The 14193-nt window shown below is 41.9% G+C and overlaps 1 protein-coding gene across 3 annotated transcripts in view; it reads left to right on the top strand.

The window, feature by feature from the left end:
• The window catches only part of SH2D4A (SH2 domain containing 4A), a 60213-nt gene that overhangs the window by 17229 nt on the left and 28791 nt on the right, over positions 1-14193 (top strand). For all 3 annotated transcript variants that reach the window (XM_059384260.1, XM_059384259.1, XM_059384261.1), the window contains exons 3-4: positions 459-618; positions 2221-2395. In XM_059384260.1, the coding sequence (XP_059240243.1) occupies positions 459-618; positions 2221-2395 (335 nt within the window). The remainder of the gene's footprint in view (positions 1-458; positions 619-2220; positions 2396-14193) is intronic.

Below are 14193 nucleotides of genomic sequence, written 5' to 3'. Positions count from 1 at the left end.
CCGAAGGCAGCGGCTTAATCCACTGAGCCACCCAGGCGCCCCATGTTTTAAAATATAAATATGAGGGCGCCTGGGTGGCTCAGTGGATTAAGCCGCTGCCTTCGGCTCAGGTCATGATCTCAGGGTCCTGGGATCGAGTCCCGCATCGGGCTCTCTGCTCAGCAGGGAGCCTGCTTCCCTCTCTCTCTCTCTCTGGCTGCCTCTCTGTCTACTTGTGATTTCTCTCTGTCAAATAAATAAATCTTAAAAAAAAAAAAAAAAAAAAAAAAATCTTTAAAACAAACATTGCTCCCACCTCCATTGCTCCCTGGGACTGCTGCTGGTTCCTGAGGAGACTGGAAGTGCTTCGTCTCATCTAATCTTTTTTTTCTTGAAGACCCTAAATACTTTAATGATGGCAAACATCATAACCCATGACTGAAGATACCTGTCCAATCCAAATTTTGTTTCGCTTACAGAGAACGGCAAATCTGTTCACTGGAAACTGGGAGCCGATAAGGAAGTCTGGGTCTGGGTGATGGGCGAACACCATCTTGATAAACCCTACGATGTGCTCTGTAATGAGATTATTGCTGAGAGGGCCCAGCTGAAGGCCGAGCGGGAAGCGGAAGATCTCAGGTATGCCATCTGCAAGCCAGTGAGAGGCTGGCCGGATTGTAAAATGATGCAAAGATGCCTCTTTTTCAGAGTAGCTGGTGGGAGAGTGGGGTGGATCTGAGAGTTACAAAAGTCACTTTAGATCTCTCCGGCAAGTTTCTTTACACTTTCGGGGTTCCCTTCCTTCCCGCAATGCGATCAGATCAGCTGTTTCACTTCCTCACTTGTCACCTGATTTGGTCTGGATGAGGTTTCCTGTGTGATCCCTGGCTTCCCTGGAGTCGTGCCAAAGTGCCGAAGCTGACACAGCAGAGCATCAGGAATGTAAGTGAGAAATGCAATGACTGTTTAAGCTTTAGGCCTTCCAGCAAGATTGCTCACAGGGGGCCGCTGAGTGAGCAGGCCTTCCAGGTACTTCCACCGCGCTAGATGGTGGGAATTCAAAGATGAACAAGAAGCTTCTAGGAGGAGGAGGAGAAACAGGCAGGTACACAACTAACTTCTGCTGATATAGACTGTGATACATGCTACAGCTAAGTCACAAACAGAGCATTAACTGAGCCCAATATTCCGATCCAAAAAAGAAGTAAAATCTGAATTCAACCTTGAAAGATAAGTAGAGTTTTCCAGCTGCAGAATATCAGGAAGGAAATTGCTGGCAGAGGCATGATCAAGACCCCTAGTTCCGAATACGTCTCGTTCTTTGGGTGATGATGACTTCTGAATGTTTGAGGTATGCGTGGGCAAGTAACAGCAGAGAGGGGGCCATGCTCTAAAGTGCCTTGAAAGCCAGATTTAGGACTTTGGACCTTGATCTGTGGACGCTAGAGGTTTGAATAAGGAAGTGACATGATCGCCTGCCAAAATAGGAAGGTAATTTGGCTGGTCGCAGTGAGGCAGGTGATGGATCCCCTCTACTGGGGGCCCAGGGTGACTTCTGTGAAGGCTGTCACCCCGGGAAAAGGGACAGCCCTCTCTGAGCAGATGAGATAGAAGCAGACCTGGGTTCAGGTGCCAAGGCCCGCTGATGCTTCTGTGACCCCCTCCAGTAACTCAAACCATAAACGGGCGTACAGAGGTAAAGGAAGTGTGCGCGGCGCATCCTAGGAAGGCAGCATGCCCCAGCAGTTTAGCTTCTGGACGGGAGTCGGGCAGATGCGGGTTCAAATCCTAGCTGCACCACAGTGTGGCCTTGGATAAATAATATAAGTATTTTGAGCCTCTTGCAAGTAAGCAAGGATAACAAGCCCTTCTTATGGGGTTGTGATGAGGAATAAGTTAATGTCTTTTCTTTTTTTAAGATGTTATTAATTTGAGAGCGAGAACAAGAGAGTGTGCCCAAGCAGAGGGATAAGCGGACTCTGCACTGAGCACAGAGCCCGGCGCTGGGCTCAGTCTCACAAGAGGAGTCGAAACCAAGAGACAGATGCTTAGCCAACTGAGCCACCCAGGTGCCCCTAAGCTAATGTCTTTAAATACTCACACAGGGCTTAGCATATTGTAAGAACTCGGTAAATGGTATCTGTTACTGTTTTTCACATGATTTGAATGTAGGCATCTGCTTTGGAAAAGCTATCCATGTTGGAGAATGTTTTTGATAATTCCACATTTGTTTCTCTTCAGAAAAACCCAGTCCAAAGAATTCGCCAATAACTTGAAAATGAAATCACAATATTATGATCTGCAAGCACCAGATACCCAGGAGACTCAGAATATCTGCAAGAAAGCAGCAACAGAAGAGGAAAAACTGGGGAAGGGCTCTAGACCAGCACCACTCCTTGAAGAAGAGAAAATTCCAGTGAGTCTTTCATATGTATAAATACGCAGAATTTAATAGCTAGGGAAATTAAAGAATTGGGAACAATGAGACGAATGTAGTCAAACATCAGGATCACAAACTTTTCTGGGAAAAATCCATCTGAACTTGAAGGCACTGATGTTCATTTCATTTTGGGGAATTTGGGTCACCTGCTGCTTCACAAGGAAGGGTAAAACACTCCTTTTTCATGGGACCAAAGGTGTGAAGAAAGAACTAGGAACAGAGTTGTGCATTTTAAGATATTTTCAGGGTTTATTTCCCCCTGTTATATGTCTTCCATAACAGAGGTTGATAACTGTTTTTGTGAGGGGCCTGAGGGTAAATACTTGAGGCTTCGTGGACCACACACTGTCACAACTGTACTCAAATGAACAGGCTCCGGTGCGGTAACCCTTACTTACCAAGACAGAGCCTGCTTTGGCACCGAGGCTGCCGCTGACCCCAGTCCTAGGACGCTGGCGTATCTGTGAAGTAGATTACGTTCTGTGGAGTCTTCCCTGTTTTGTTGAGGACTACACCTCCATGCCTCTCTGGCTTCATAGATTCCGCCTGTGCCTGCGGGGACCATGATTTCCTCAACATGATAGAATTTTATAATCAGAATTGGTATGCACTCTCTCATGTTTCAGTTGGTTTAAGGAGCTCAGACATCATTTGCTGCTTAGATTATAGTTTGGAAGGACAATAAAACTGTATTATGAAGTACCTTCTTCTGCCAGGAATTTAATTAAACTGAGAATTAACAGAGGATTTGCAATTGTTTGACTTTGGCTCAGGTCCCCAGCTTTGTGACATTAGTTGCGTGTGTTCTTGACCTATTTGAGGCAGCTGCACGGGGCTGTGGTTATCTGTCCTGCTTGCTTCATGGGGTTGTGATGGGGCAAAGCACACTGCTGAATGTCTCTTATCATTCTTACAATGACTTTATGACCTAGGGACTGTTTCTGTATTTGTCCATTTTACAGGTAAGGAAACTGGGGTTCGATACGGGTATTTGATCTGCCCAAGGACTTAGAGCTGACAAAAGACTGACTCAGGATTTAAACAGAAACAGGGATCTGTAGGACCCCTGGGTCATTCCTTAACTATTGCATTTGATTGTCTTATTAATATGAGGAATGCAAAGAAGCTTTATAAAGAGCTGCAAATATAAGGCTCAAAATATCTACAGGTACAAAATTCTAAAATTTGGTTAATATACCAGGGTCAGACCTGGGTCCTTTCCCCACATGTGCAGTAAAGCATTCAGTCCCTCCCAGGGCTGCTTTGTATTCCACATTTAATACCAAACTCCCTCCAAATAGCAGACTCCTTTTCTAGCACCCCTAAAATGAAGAATAACAACAGCAAGAACAAAAAAACCCCTTCCTCAAAGCATTATGTATGCATGCATATCTTTGTGCCTGAATTACAATAGCTTCATAGAAAAAAGTTTTTTTCCAAAAGCAGGACAGAGATTAAAATAGAAGTTAAATACCATGGTTATTATTGTTCTACTATATCATAAATATTATAGGAATTATATTTTATATACACATACATATAATACACACACACACACACAAACACACAGTGAGAGGAGAAGATCTCAAGATTGGCCGATTTACTCATTCATTTAAGAAGTACCCTTTATGTGCTAGGCATTGAGATTATAGGGAGCAGTAAGGACAGAATCACTGCTGAACCTTAGAATAAATTGAAGGAAAGAACTGCTGAATGAACTTTACAGTTTAGAAAGCAGAGAGAGACTTCATATAACCTGTCATTTCAAAAGATAATGAGTGATCTCAAGAAAAGGATATGTTTCTGTGCACCCCTATTACACTAGAATTTGAGCGATGGCAGGAAGTGCAGGGTGGCTATGCAGAGGACATGGAGCTGGAGATGATGACAGAGAATGACTAGGGCCAGTGGTTCCAACAAAGGGACAGCATGGACAAAGGCTGGGGGCTTTGGAGAGCCCAAAGTAGCCTGTGTGGCTGTAATGCAGAAGGGACAGAGGAGAGCATAGGATTGAGTGAGAGGGTGGGCAAGGCCAGACAGGACAGGGTCTTGGGGACAACTTTGTGTTTTGGCCTCTTTTTTCAAGAACAACTGGTTATTGCCAAATATTTTTGAACAAAGGTTTGACCTGGTCAGATTTATTTTTTGAAATTTTTAAATTTGAGCTGATTATTCATAGATCAGAGTGGGTGGAGGGGCAAGCTTCCTAGCACAACCCAAGTTTCTAAGCTGAGATGCCTGGGATGATGTGGATGCTGTGAGCATGGACAGGAACCTCTAGGGGAGAAGCTGGTTTTAAAGGAGCAGAGTCTGGGGCGCCTGGGTGGCTCAGTGGGTTAAGCCGCTGCCTTCGGCTCAGGTCATGATCTCAGGGTCCTGGGATCGAGTCCTGGGCTCTCTGCTCAGCGGGGAGCCGGCTTCCCTCTCTCTCTCTGCCTGCCTCTCTGTCTACTTGTGATTTCTCTCTGTCAAATAAATAAAATCTTTAAAAAATAAATAAATAAAATAAAGGAGCAGAGTCTAGTTTAGAGATACCAAGGATTCTGCATGCCACTTTAGGTGGTAGATATAAGTTTATTTTACATATGATAATAAATTATATACAAGCTGACTTAGAGTTTGCAAAATTTTTTCTCATATAGTTATTTCATTTCATAATATTCCTGTGAAATGGAAAATGCAAGTATTTCTTTTATACAGATGCAAACTAATGCTCAAAGAGATAAGTGGTTTGCCCAAAAATCAGTTAGAAAGCTCTCCTTTTTGTTTATCTACTTTCATTCTCATCATAGCCCTGGGGTATTTAAAATAGAATTCATCATATTCCCCCTATCTGTACCTTCAGACGAGAACTCTGGTGAGAAACCAAGACTAGAGCTTTGGAAGTCATCCGATTATGTTTCCAAATTGCGATTCAGGCTTGCACAGTAAAGAGGTCCACATTTCATCCGTGATCTATTTTAAGTATAATATAAGTATAATAAGTATAAGTATAATATATATAACATATATATTATATAATAGAAGTATAAAAGTATAATATCTAGAAGGAAGTCTTTTCTTTAAATGTTCATTGTCTGCACATGGCCTAAAATTTATTATAAAAAGAAAAATTGTTAAGCAGTTTTTATTGAAGTTAGTGATCATGAAGCTTATCTGAATACCCATGGGCAGGTTTAAGAGCAGTCAGTCTTCCAGAATCATGAACGATATTCACGGGAAACCCACTATAGATTTACTAAAGTAGAATGGCCTTGCTAGATTTGTAATAAGTTTCACATGATAGATCATCATCAGAGAACTCCAGACCCGAAAGCACCCCTTACTGGTCTTACCTCAGTTCTCTGAAGGGCTGTGGGTAGTAGGGGAAAGTTAAATTCAACCCAAGTGTTGATGTGCATTCAGCCCTGTAGAAGCTCTTGTGCAGAGTCATTTAGTTATGGGAAGTCATTCTTCCGGTGAACAGTGACCCCTTGTATTTGCAGTGAAGCATCAGTGTAGACTGTATTTCTGCATTTGTGTCAGCCAGCGGTTCTCAGTTCTGCTCTGATTATCTTATGAAAGGGTCAAGGCAAATGTAGTGAGGAACCCCACCGGGTCTGTGTAGGACTCGGGTAAATTCAACACTGACTCTTTCACTGTCCTCTCTGTTTACCGGTAGTATTTTGAATAAAATGAAATCAGCCTGAATGAATGCCGCAGCCAGCTTCACTGGAAGAGATCAGAGATCAGTACACCCTAAGAACGTAGCCAGGAGCCTAGGAGATTCTTTGGTGAAGCAGGGAGATTGGCCTTAGTGCTAATAATTGGGGTGATCGTGGTTGAGGTGAGGAATTTGACATTTAAAATGTCTGTAGCCCTGTGGTCTATCAAAAGACCGATTTACCATTTCACTTCATCCTCACAACAAACAGGTGTGAAACAGGCTCTTGCTCTCTGAGTGGACTACTCAAGGGCAGTGGTTTTTGCAAAGCCTGATCAGAGGCAGAGCTGGGGCCATAAACCTGGTCCTCTAATTCAGGGCCAGCACTCTGGCCATCTCACTGTGCCCCAGGGAAGGTATTCACATCAGTATCTGAATGATCCTACTGTTGGAATGAGAGTTTGGGGATTTTTTTCCCTAAAGCAGGAATGCTTTAAAATTAAACAGAAGAACTTTTCCTGTAAGAAAACAGGGGGAGAGAGGAAGAAGAAGGGCTGGGGAAGCAGTGGAGAAACAGACACGGTTAAATCAAACTGCTTGGAAACCTGGCGACAGTCTGATTCACAGCAGTGGTGCCTCCCAGAGCTCACGGCTCTGCCATGCTGTTTCTCTCCCAGATCTCCCCCAGATCTTCAGAGCGGTGTGTCCGCCTAGCTAGGCAAATCTCTGAACCTTTTGGAGCCTCTTGTTTTTCAACTATAAAAACGGGGAATTAAAAAATACCCACCTTATCTCATGGTGTTTTTTTATTTTAATTACATGAGATAATACATTTGGGAATGCTTGAAAAGCCAAAGTCTAGTACAAATCCAAGGGGTTGTTTGAGCTAGAAATGCTTGAAGCCTTGCCTCCTCTATATGAGCATGTCCTGTGCACAGGCTGCAGGTGTGTGAAGATCTTGCACGGCTTGGCAGGATGGACTGAATCAGTGCTTTTCTGAGCAGGTATTCCTCAGGGTCCCGATACGTGTAGTGAGAGGTGGTATGGAGCCACAACAGAGCCACCAGACAAGGTCTTCACCCATCAGGAGTTAGAAGATGAGAGGCACTTAGTACTAAGGTAGGAGTTCCAGCTGGAGAGTGGCCAGGATTCACCCGGTTTTGTGGAAGAAAGGAACAGGGGAAAACCCAAGGCCAGAGGGAACCGCAGAATGTCTATGAGAAAAAGGAAAGCGTCATGTGTGGGGGTGCAGGGCAGAGAGCAGCCTGACTGGAGAAAGTACTTTGGTTGGGACCTGGAGGGGGCACATTTGAGGAGCTGAGAAGCCACATGACCCAAAGAGCTGGCCTTGTCTCGTGTATGTTTTCTATTGTCGCCACAGCAAGTTATTGTAAACCAAATGGACCAAATAATGACAGCTCCTTTGGTCAGAATTCTGACAAGGGTTGGCTGGGTCCTCTGTTTGAGGTCTCAGGAGGCAGAAATCAAGGTTCAGGCTGAGGAGGGTTCTTACCTGCAAGCTTTGGAAAGAATCCTGTTCACAGTTATTCAGATTGTTGGCTGTCAGTCAGTTGTTGAAATGGGATGTTTGCTGGGATGATTGCTCATACGTTTTGCCAGCTCTAAACATTCATGATGCTAAAACAGCATCCATAGGCGTGACCTGAAGTCGAATATTTTTCACCTCACTATAGCCGTAAAGGAGAGTTTCTGTAGAGTTTCAATGGATAGGCCTCACTGTGAGGTCTGCACTTTCATCTTCAAGCAGAATTTAGGCAAAGATGTGAGGTTGAAGGCCAGTAGTACAAGACTGAGGTGACCCCAGTCTCATTTCTGGAAATAAAGTACACATTGTCTTTCTCAGTTAATCGGCTTCCTGTTCCTAATCTTATTCCAAGCTTTTTTCCACAGCCTTTCACCCCAGACTCCAAACTGTATCTTTTGGCCCACCTGGGAAAGAGCTAATCTTCTCACATAGAAAAAATGTAGAGAGTTGTACCCTTCCCTCCACAGAACTATTGCAGGATTTTCTGTCTTTAGTGCCTGCAGGTTTTGGTCACTTTGGCCTCTTTGAAGAATGAAGAGGTAGACCAAACAGTGGTGGGCAACAAAGCAGTTTATTGAGCAAGAGTATAAAGCTCCCAGAGAGGGAGGGGGCCCAAGAGTGATGCCCTTGGAGTTTCTAAGTTTAGGGATTTTGGGGGGCTGTTTTGCAGAACGATCTTCAGCAATCAGGGTGTGCAGAGTCCTGCCAATCAGGGCTCTGGTCACGTATCTGTCTACGTATTTAGGTTAATGTCCATGTGTGGGTGGTCTATTTTGCTGACATCTGGGGGCTTGTGTCTTAACTGCCCTTTGCCCATGATGGTGACAAATGTTTTGTGGTTAATTCCTTTACTTTAGGATATTTTACAGAAGTCACTTTTGCAAAGACCAAAGCAGAACGCTAGTATGGTCCTGTCTAAGTTGCAAAACGGGATGTCAGTGGTGTTTTGTGTTAGCTGTCCTGATTCCATATCTTCTTGTTGGGGACCCCAGCCCTGACTACCAAACTGTCTAACACCTAACAGAACCAGAACACTAAATAGCCCAATCTATACGTTTGCCTTTGGATTATTTTATACCGATATAATAATGATTTATTTTGTATCTTCATTAGCAGATGAATTCATCTAAGGAGATCTGTTGTAGAATAATGAAAGATTTGCCCCAAGTCCAAGGTTGAAGAATTTCTATTTCACCCTTAGAGCCATAAATCAAGGAGTTTTGAGAAGAGTTGTTGGATCCCCACTTCAGGGTTTAGAAAACTTGGGATCCAGTCTCAGAACAATTTTCTTCACAAAGATAATCTGTATGAAAAAAATTTTTAAAGAATATACTTACGGTGATTTAAAATTTTCATTTTAACAAATAGATAGCCAAAGGTAAGACTCCCCGATTAAGTACCAGATACTGTAAAACCGTACCATTGACACAGGGCAGGACCTCTTGTCTGGGAATGGAGGCTTCAGTCCTCCCAGGCAGCTCTGTGACTCCAGGCAGTATCCTATAAGGAATCAATTCCTTCTATAATATAGGGATTAAATTAGCAACTCTGTTTCTTTACAAAGGAAGCTGAGAAATTTTATAAACATGAGGGTGCTTGCCCAGCATCATCTGATAGAAGCCATAAGAATTATTCCCTGAAGTTCTTCAGTTATAAGATGCTGTGTTTATCGTGAGCCCAACCTTGGTCCTTTTCACTGTTCAGATGAAGAGCTGGGGGTGGGGGAGGGGGGGCGTAGGCTCCATGGTTTGTGCAGTCTGAGTAGGAGGCTGAAGCGATGCCTGGATTAGAGCTGAGAGTATGGTTCTTATCCTGAAAAGCTATTGCCCTTTGCAAAATACCGACCCTGTCCTTGTTTTTGGCAGTGATGATAGTACATGGAGAACAGAAATGATGCTCAGCTTAACATTCAGTGAGAATGTTGTGGTTCTCAGTGGATCACGGTTGAACACTTAGTTATCCTGAGTGCTGTTACTGAACCAGAGGTGATAGTAAATACCAGGATTTAGCTGTCACCCAGCCAGGTTCTGAGACCTGCAGGTCGGGAAGCAGATGCCATTCCCAGGCAAAGGCATGTGCAAGGCGGAGTTAATAGGAGCCAGAGAAAATGACAGATGATGCCCTGTGTGAAGCATCCCCTCCTGGGGAGTTTGGGTGTTTGGTTATCTCCCACAGCTAAGTGGAGATCTTAGGGACCTGGGTGTAGACAGTCCTCTGGATGCTGTCAGTGTTTTCCCCACTCTTGTGCCAGAGAATTGGGGGGAGAACAGAACGGTTCTCAGTGTGCCCGGGAGACAAGCAGAGCATGCTAATTCAAAGCTAAGCCCCTTTGTAGGCTGGGAACTCATTAATCAGTAAACTGATTGTCCTTGCCCCAAAGGGGACCTTGAATAAAACTAGATCTGTCCACTTGTAGATTTTATCTCCAGAGAATTACTTGTTATTTTTGTACAAATGGCCTTCAGAGTGAACCATACTGCAAAACAGAAGACTAAAAAAATTAGAACACAAACATCCAGGATTCAAAGCATTCTTAAGAAAACAAAACAAACAAACAAACAAAAAACCTTGAGGCTTGAGGCTCATAGATTAAAACGCCTTGAACAAGAGTCCTACTCTTCATATCCTTAAAGAACGAGAGTTAGAGATGACACGTCTCTACCCCTACTTTGTGCACATGCACGGGTTTGCATGCACTGTCCCAAGGCTCTGGTATGTTTTTAAATCTGTCATTTTACTATAACAGAATGATTTAAAAAAAAAAAAAAGCTACTAAACTGTAAATTTTTATTGTAACCTTGACCTTGACACCATGGTGGTATTCAGTTATATTTTTAAGTGCTATTCTAACTCATAGCTTTGTGTTCCCATCAGTAGACAGCAGTGAAGGAGCACCCTGTGAAACTATTTTCAGACATGATGAAGGACTTCCACTTGGGTTTTCCTTCTTCCATACATCCCTTCCGAACCAAAAGTTAAGCTTGCGCTCTGCTCAGAAACCAGCAGTTGTCTAAATCTGCATTTTGGTTGTTTGCCTCTATAAAGGAGAGACTCCAAAGCAAGATACTAAGATGAGGACCACTTCTTTGAAAGAATAGAAAAGAATTGGGTTTTTTGGACCCTTATTTTTCTCCAGGTGCTACTTGTAGAGCAACCAAAGTTTTGGGTTATATGTGGCTTGTGCTTTTTGTAAATAGTGTAAATTAGTGTATTAGTAAAGTAGTCTTAGATCATGGTGCCTTGGAGAGGAGTGCTAAAGCTTTGTGAGTAGGCAGGGTGAAGTCTGCACCCCACCTGGAGTAGATGCCCTTGTACCTGGGGGTGGCGGAACCATGCTGGCAGTGCCTGACTCTTATCTGCACACAGTTATATCATCAAGCCCTGAAGGGAGTTGGGTTCACATTTATAATAAGAAACCCCAATGTCAACAGAATGGGAAAATGTATTCCTGAAATGCAGGCTAGAATTTTGAGGACTGAATTGAGTGTGTTAAATAACAAAAATTAAATTGAGTAAATTTTAAAGATCTAACTGGCTTATTAATTGGTTCATGAATTGGGTAGCATCTGTCTAGCGAGTAGAGGGGAGCTCCAAAGGGCTACAGAGAAGGAAAGTGGAGAGGGAGTGGAGAAAAGGAAATTATTAGCAAAGAATCCATTGTTTTAGGCAAGGTCACCCTCCTAAGGGAACGGAAGGGGTCTATCAGTAAAATTCCTAGTGCTGACCAGGAAATTCCCGTGTTGACTGCTGGAAGGTCAGTTTCTGGGGGGTTGAAACTGCAGTTAGGTTAGGTATTAAGTCTTGGTTTACTGATTTGGAGCTTCAACCCAAGTGCCACCATTTGGGGCCCGTAGATTTCTTTTCAACAGATGTGAAATAAAAAGAGGGATAATCCCCAAACAGTAACTGTTTGCCTTGATATATATTCCCTTCTAGTACACCTGCAGGAAACATTTCAGTATTGTTTTTGTAAGAGATAAAGTGTTGGGTGAACTAGGCAAAAACAGACAAGGGATTTGTTCTCATTTTATTAATTAAAAAGTAGAGCCATAATCAGAAAGTTACACAATTACCCAGGTAGTTTCCATGTAACTGTAATAGAATTTCGTGGTAGTCTGTAGAATAACATTTTATATAAAGTAGAACTACAAAATCCTAGGGCTTTAGAAACCATTTAAGCTGCTGTGTTTTTAAAAGCAGTTTGTTGTATAAAATGCTTACTATAAAGTAAATGACAAAAGAGAAAAACATTTCTAGTCTTGAGAACTGCACATTATGAAGTCGGTAACACAACTTTATTTTGCATGATATTTACAGTAATTCACTTATCTAACTCACTAAAAGTAGTGTGCCAGGAAGAAATTATGGAATACGGAGTCTGGAAACATGAGGTCCTTTATACTGAAATGTTTTTTATAGTATTATGTATGACATAAATATTGTTTTCTATCATTTATAGTTCAGTTCCTATATTCCACTGTGTCAAGACTTCCCATAGCCATCATACTTTTAAGACTCTGTCTGTTCTCTTAACTATCCCTTATTACTTTATCCTTACACTTTATATTTAATAATTACTTTATTTCCCTTGCTTGTCTTCTTTTCATTTTTCATGGAACATATATCATGTGTGTCCTTGGTGGGACGGTGAGAGTGGCCTTTGGAACTCTCTCATATCTGAAATGCTTTGCCCTAACAGCCCTTACCAGTTCTGCATTATTGTATTTTCTGAACATATTCCTGCCCAGTTCTGCTGTTTGCACATTGCTTTGAGGGATGTAGGAGGAGGGTGCAATGGAAATGGACAGATGTTCATCCACTATGACAGTCTGATGCTCTAATATGTGCAAAATAAACTCAGTGTGCTATTTAAAGATGCGCCATAAAACTACACACCGTATTAGAGTCTGCTGTACTTTTAAGTAAAGCCATTCAGTAGTCCCCCTGCATAGATTTTATTAGGTACAATGTTAGCAAAGTAGGAGAAAGATTCCCTAGGGTCTCTGTTGTCCTAATTCACGTTTCAGAAGAATCATCCCATAGGGACCATGTACCATATTTTCACGAGTAAAATTGATTGTCCCATTTTTCATCTTGTTAGTCTAGTTGGCCTTTGGAAGGTGTCTCCACACCCTATACATTATTCTCCTTTGTAACTTTATCAAGGCAGTCTCATTATTCTGCTTCTCTTATTATTTTAGAAAGAAAAAAGCTAAATTCCAGTATGCTCAAATGCTTCCTATTATAGTCATCATTGGGAAGTTTTATTTAAAATTGTTGGTAATAGGATGATCTGATTATTCCAGTAACCTGGTTAGCAAACTAGGTGAGTTACAGGCCATCAATTTTCAGAGAATTTTGGTTGTCTCTTTTGATTAATATTAAAACTAGATGGAATATTTTTTAATGATTAAGAAAGTACTTCAGAATTTATGGTGAGTTCATTCATGCACCAAATACTTATTACTGAGGCCTTTACTAAGTGCCAGTTTGCTGGGTCCCCAGATAACAGTGAATTAAGCGCATATGGTCTTTTGCCTTCATGGAGGTTATTATTCTAACCTGTGGTCTATGAGGAATACCGTGGATTCAAGAGGTGTAAGAACAAGATAGCTAAATACTTAAATGAGTAGCTTGTTTTCAGAAGTAAACTCTTGGTTTTAGCCTGTTAACTCGTCATTTTCATCTTCACCATTAAAGTTGAATGCTAAAAATTTTCTGTTTATTGGAGCTTTCTGGTTTATGTGGAGTTAATAAATTGCATAACCCTACTTTTAAACAGAGTGCATGTTAGGTTAAAAACCAGAATGAACTATTTTTCAGATCACATTTTAAAAGTGAATATAATTAGAATAATCATCATAAGACACATAATCTCTGGGGGAAATATAATTTGTAACCATGTACTATTGATGTTGCTATAGCATCTTTTGATAATATAGCAATTGATAATCCAATTGCTATAATTCAAATTATATAGATTTGAATTCCCATGCTTTTAAGTTTAATGGTAGTCAAGATATACATATACATACACATTCATGCCACCCTTTGGTCAGTACAGATGGGCTCCACTCCCAGATCTACTCGGGCCTACACTGACTAGAGAGGACCATTCTGACTCGGTCTAGCTTCTGATGTCACTAGCTTTCAAGTTTTCACGTTATTTTGTGGAGTTTTGCATAAATATTCAGTGGCAGTGTTGTTGTTTTTTTTTTTAAATAAAGGAAATATGAGATTGCTTTAACTCTGCCCATAGTTTCAGCAGCTACAGACACATCTTTATTGCAGCAAATGGGAGGGGGCTGCAGAGGCTTCCTTGTATGCATGAGAACAAACATATGTTCTCTCTGGGACACCCCATGGAAGGAGCAAGCTGTAGTCATCGAGAGGACATGGGTTTCTGTCTCTGCTTTCCTACCTATTAACAGGTCAGTTTACCTCTTTGGTAAAGGGGACAGTACCTGCTTTGACACCCTTTTGGGGTTGATAATGAAGGTCAAATGATGTATTGGACTTGAAAGTGCTTTGAAAGAAAAATTATGCAGGTAGGTGGTAGCTTTCATCTCTTTCTTGTGTTACAAA

The sequence above is a fragment of the Mustela nigripes genome, chromosome 18 (assembly GCF_022355385.1).
Source record: "Mustela nigripes isolate SB6536 chromosome 18, MUSNIG.SB6536, whole genome shotgun sequence".
NCBI classification, from domain to species: Eukaryota; Metazoa; Chordata; class Mammalia; order Carnivora; family Mustelidae; genus Mustela; species Mustela nigripes.
This window is presented reverse-complemented; position numbering and strand designations above follow the sequence as displayed.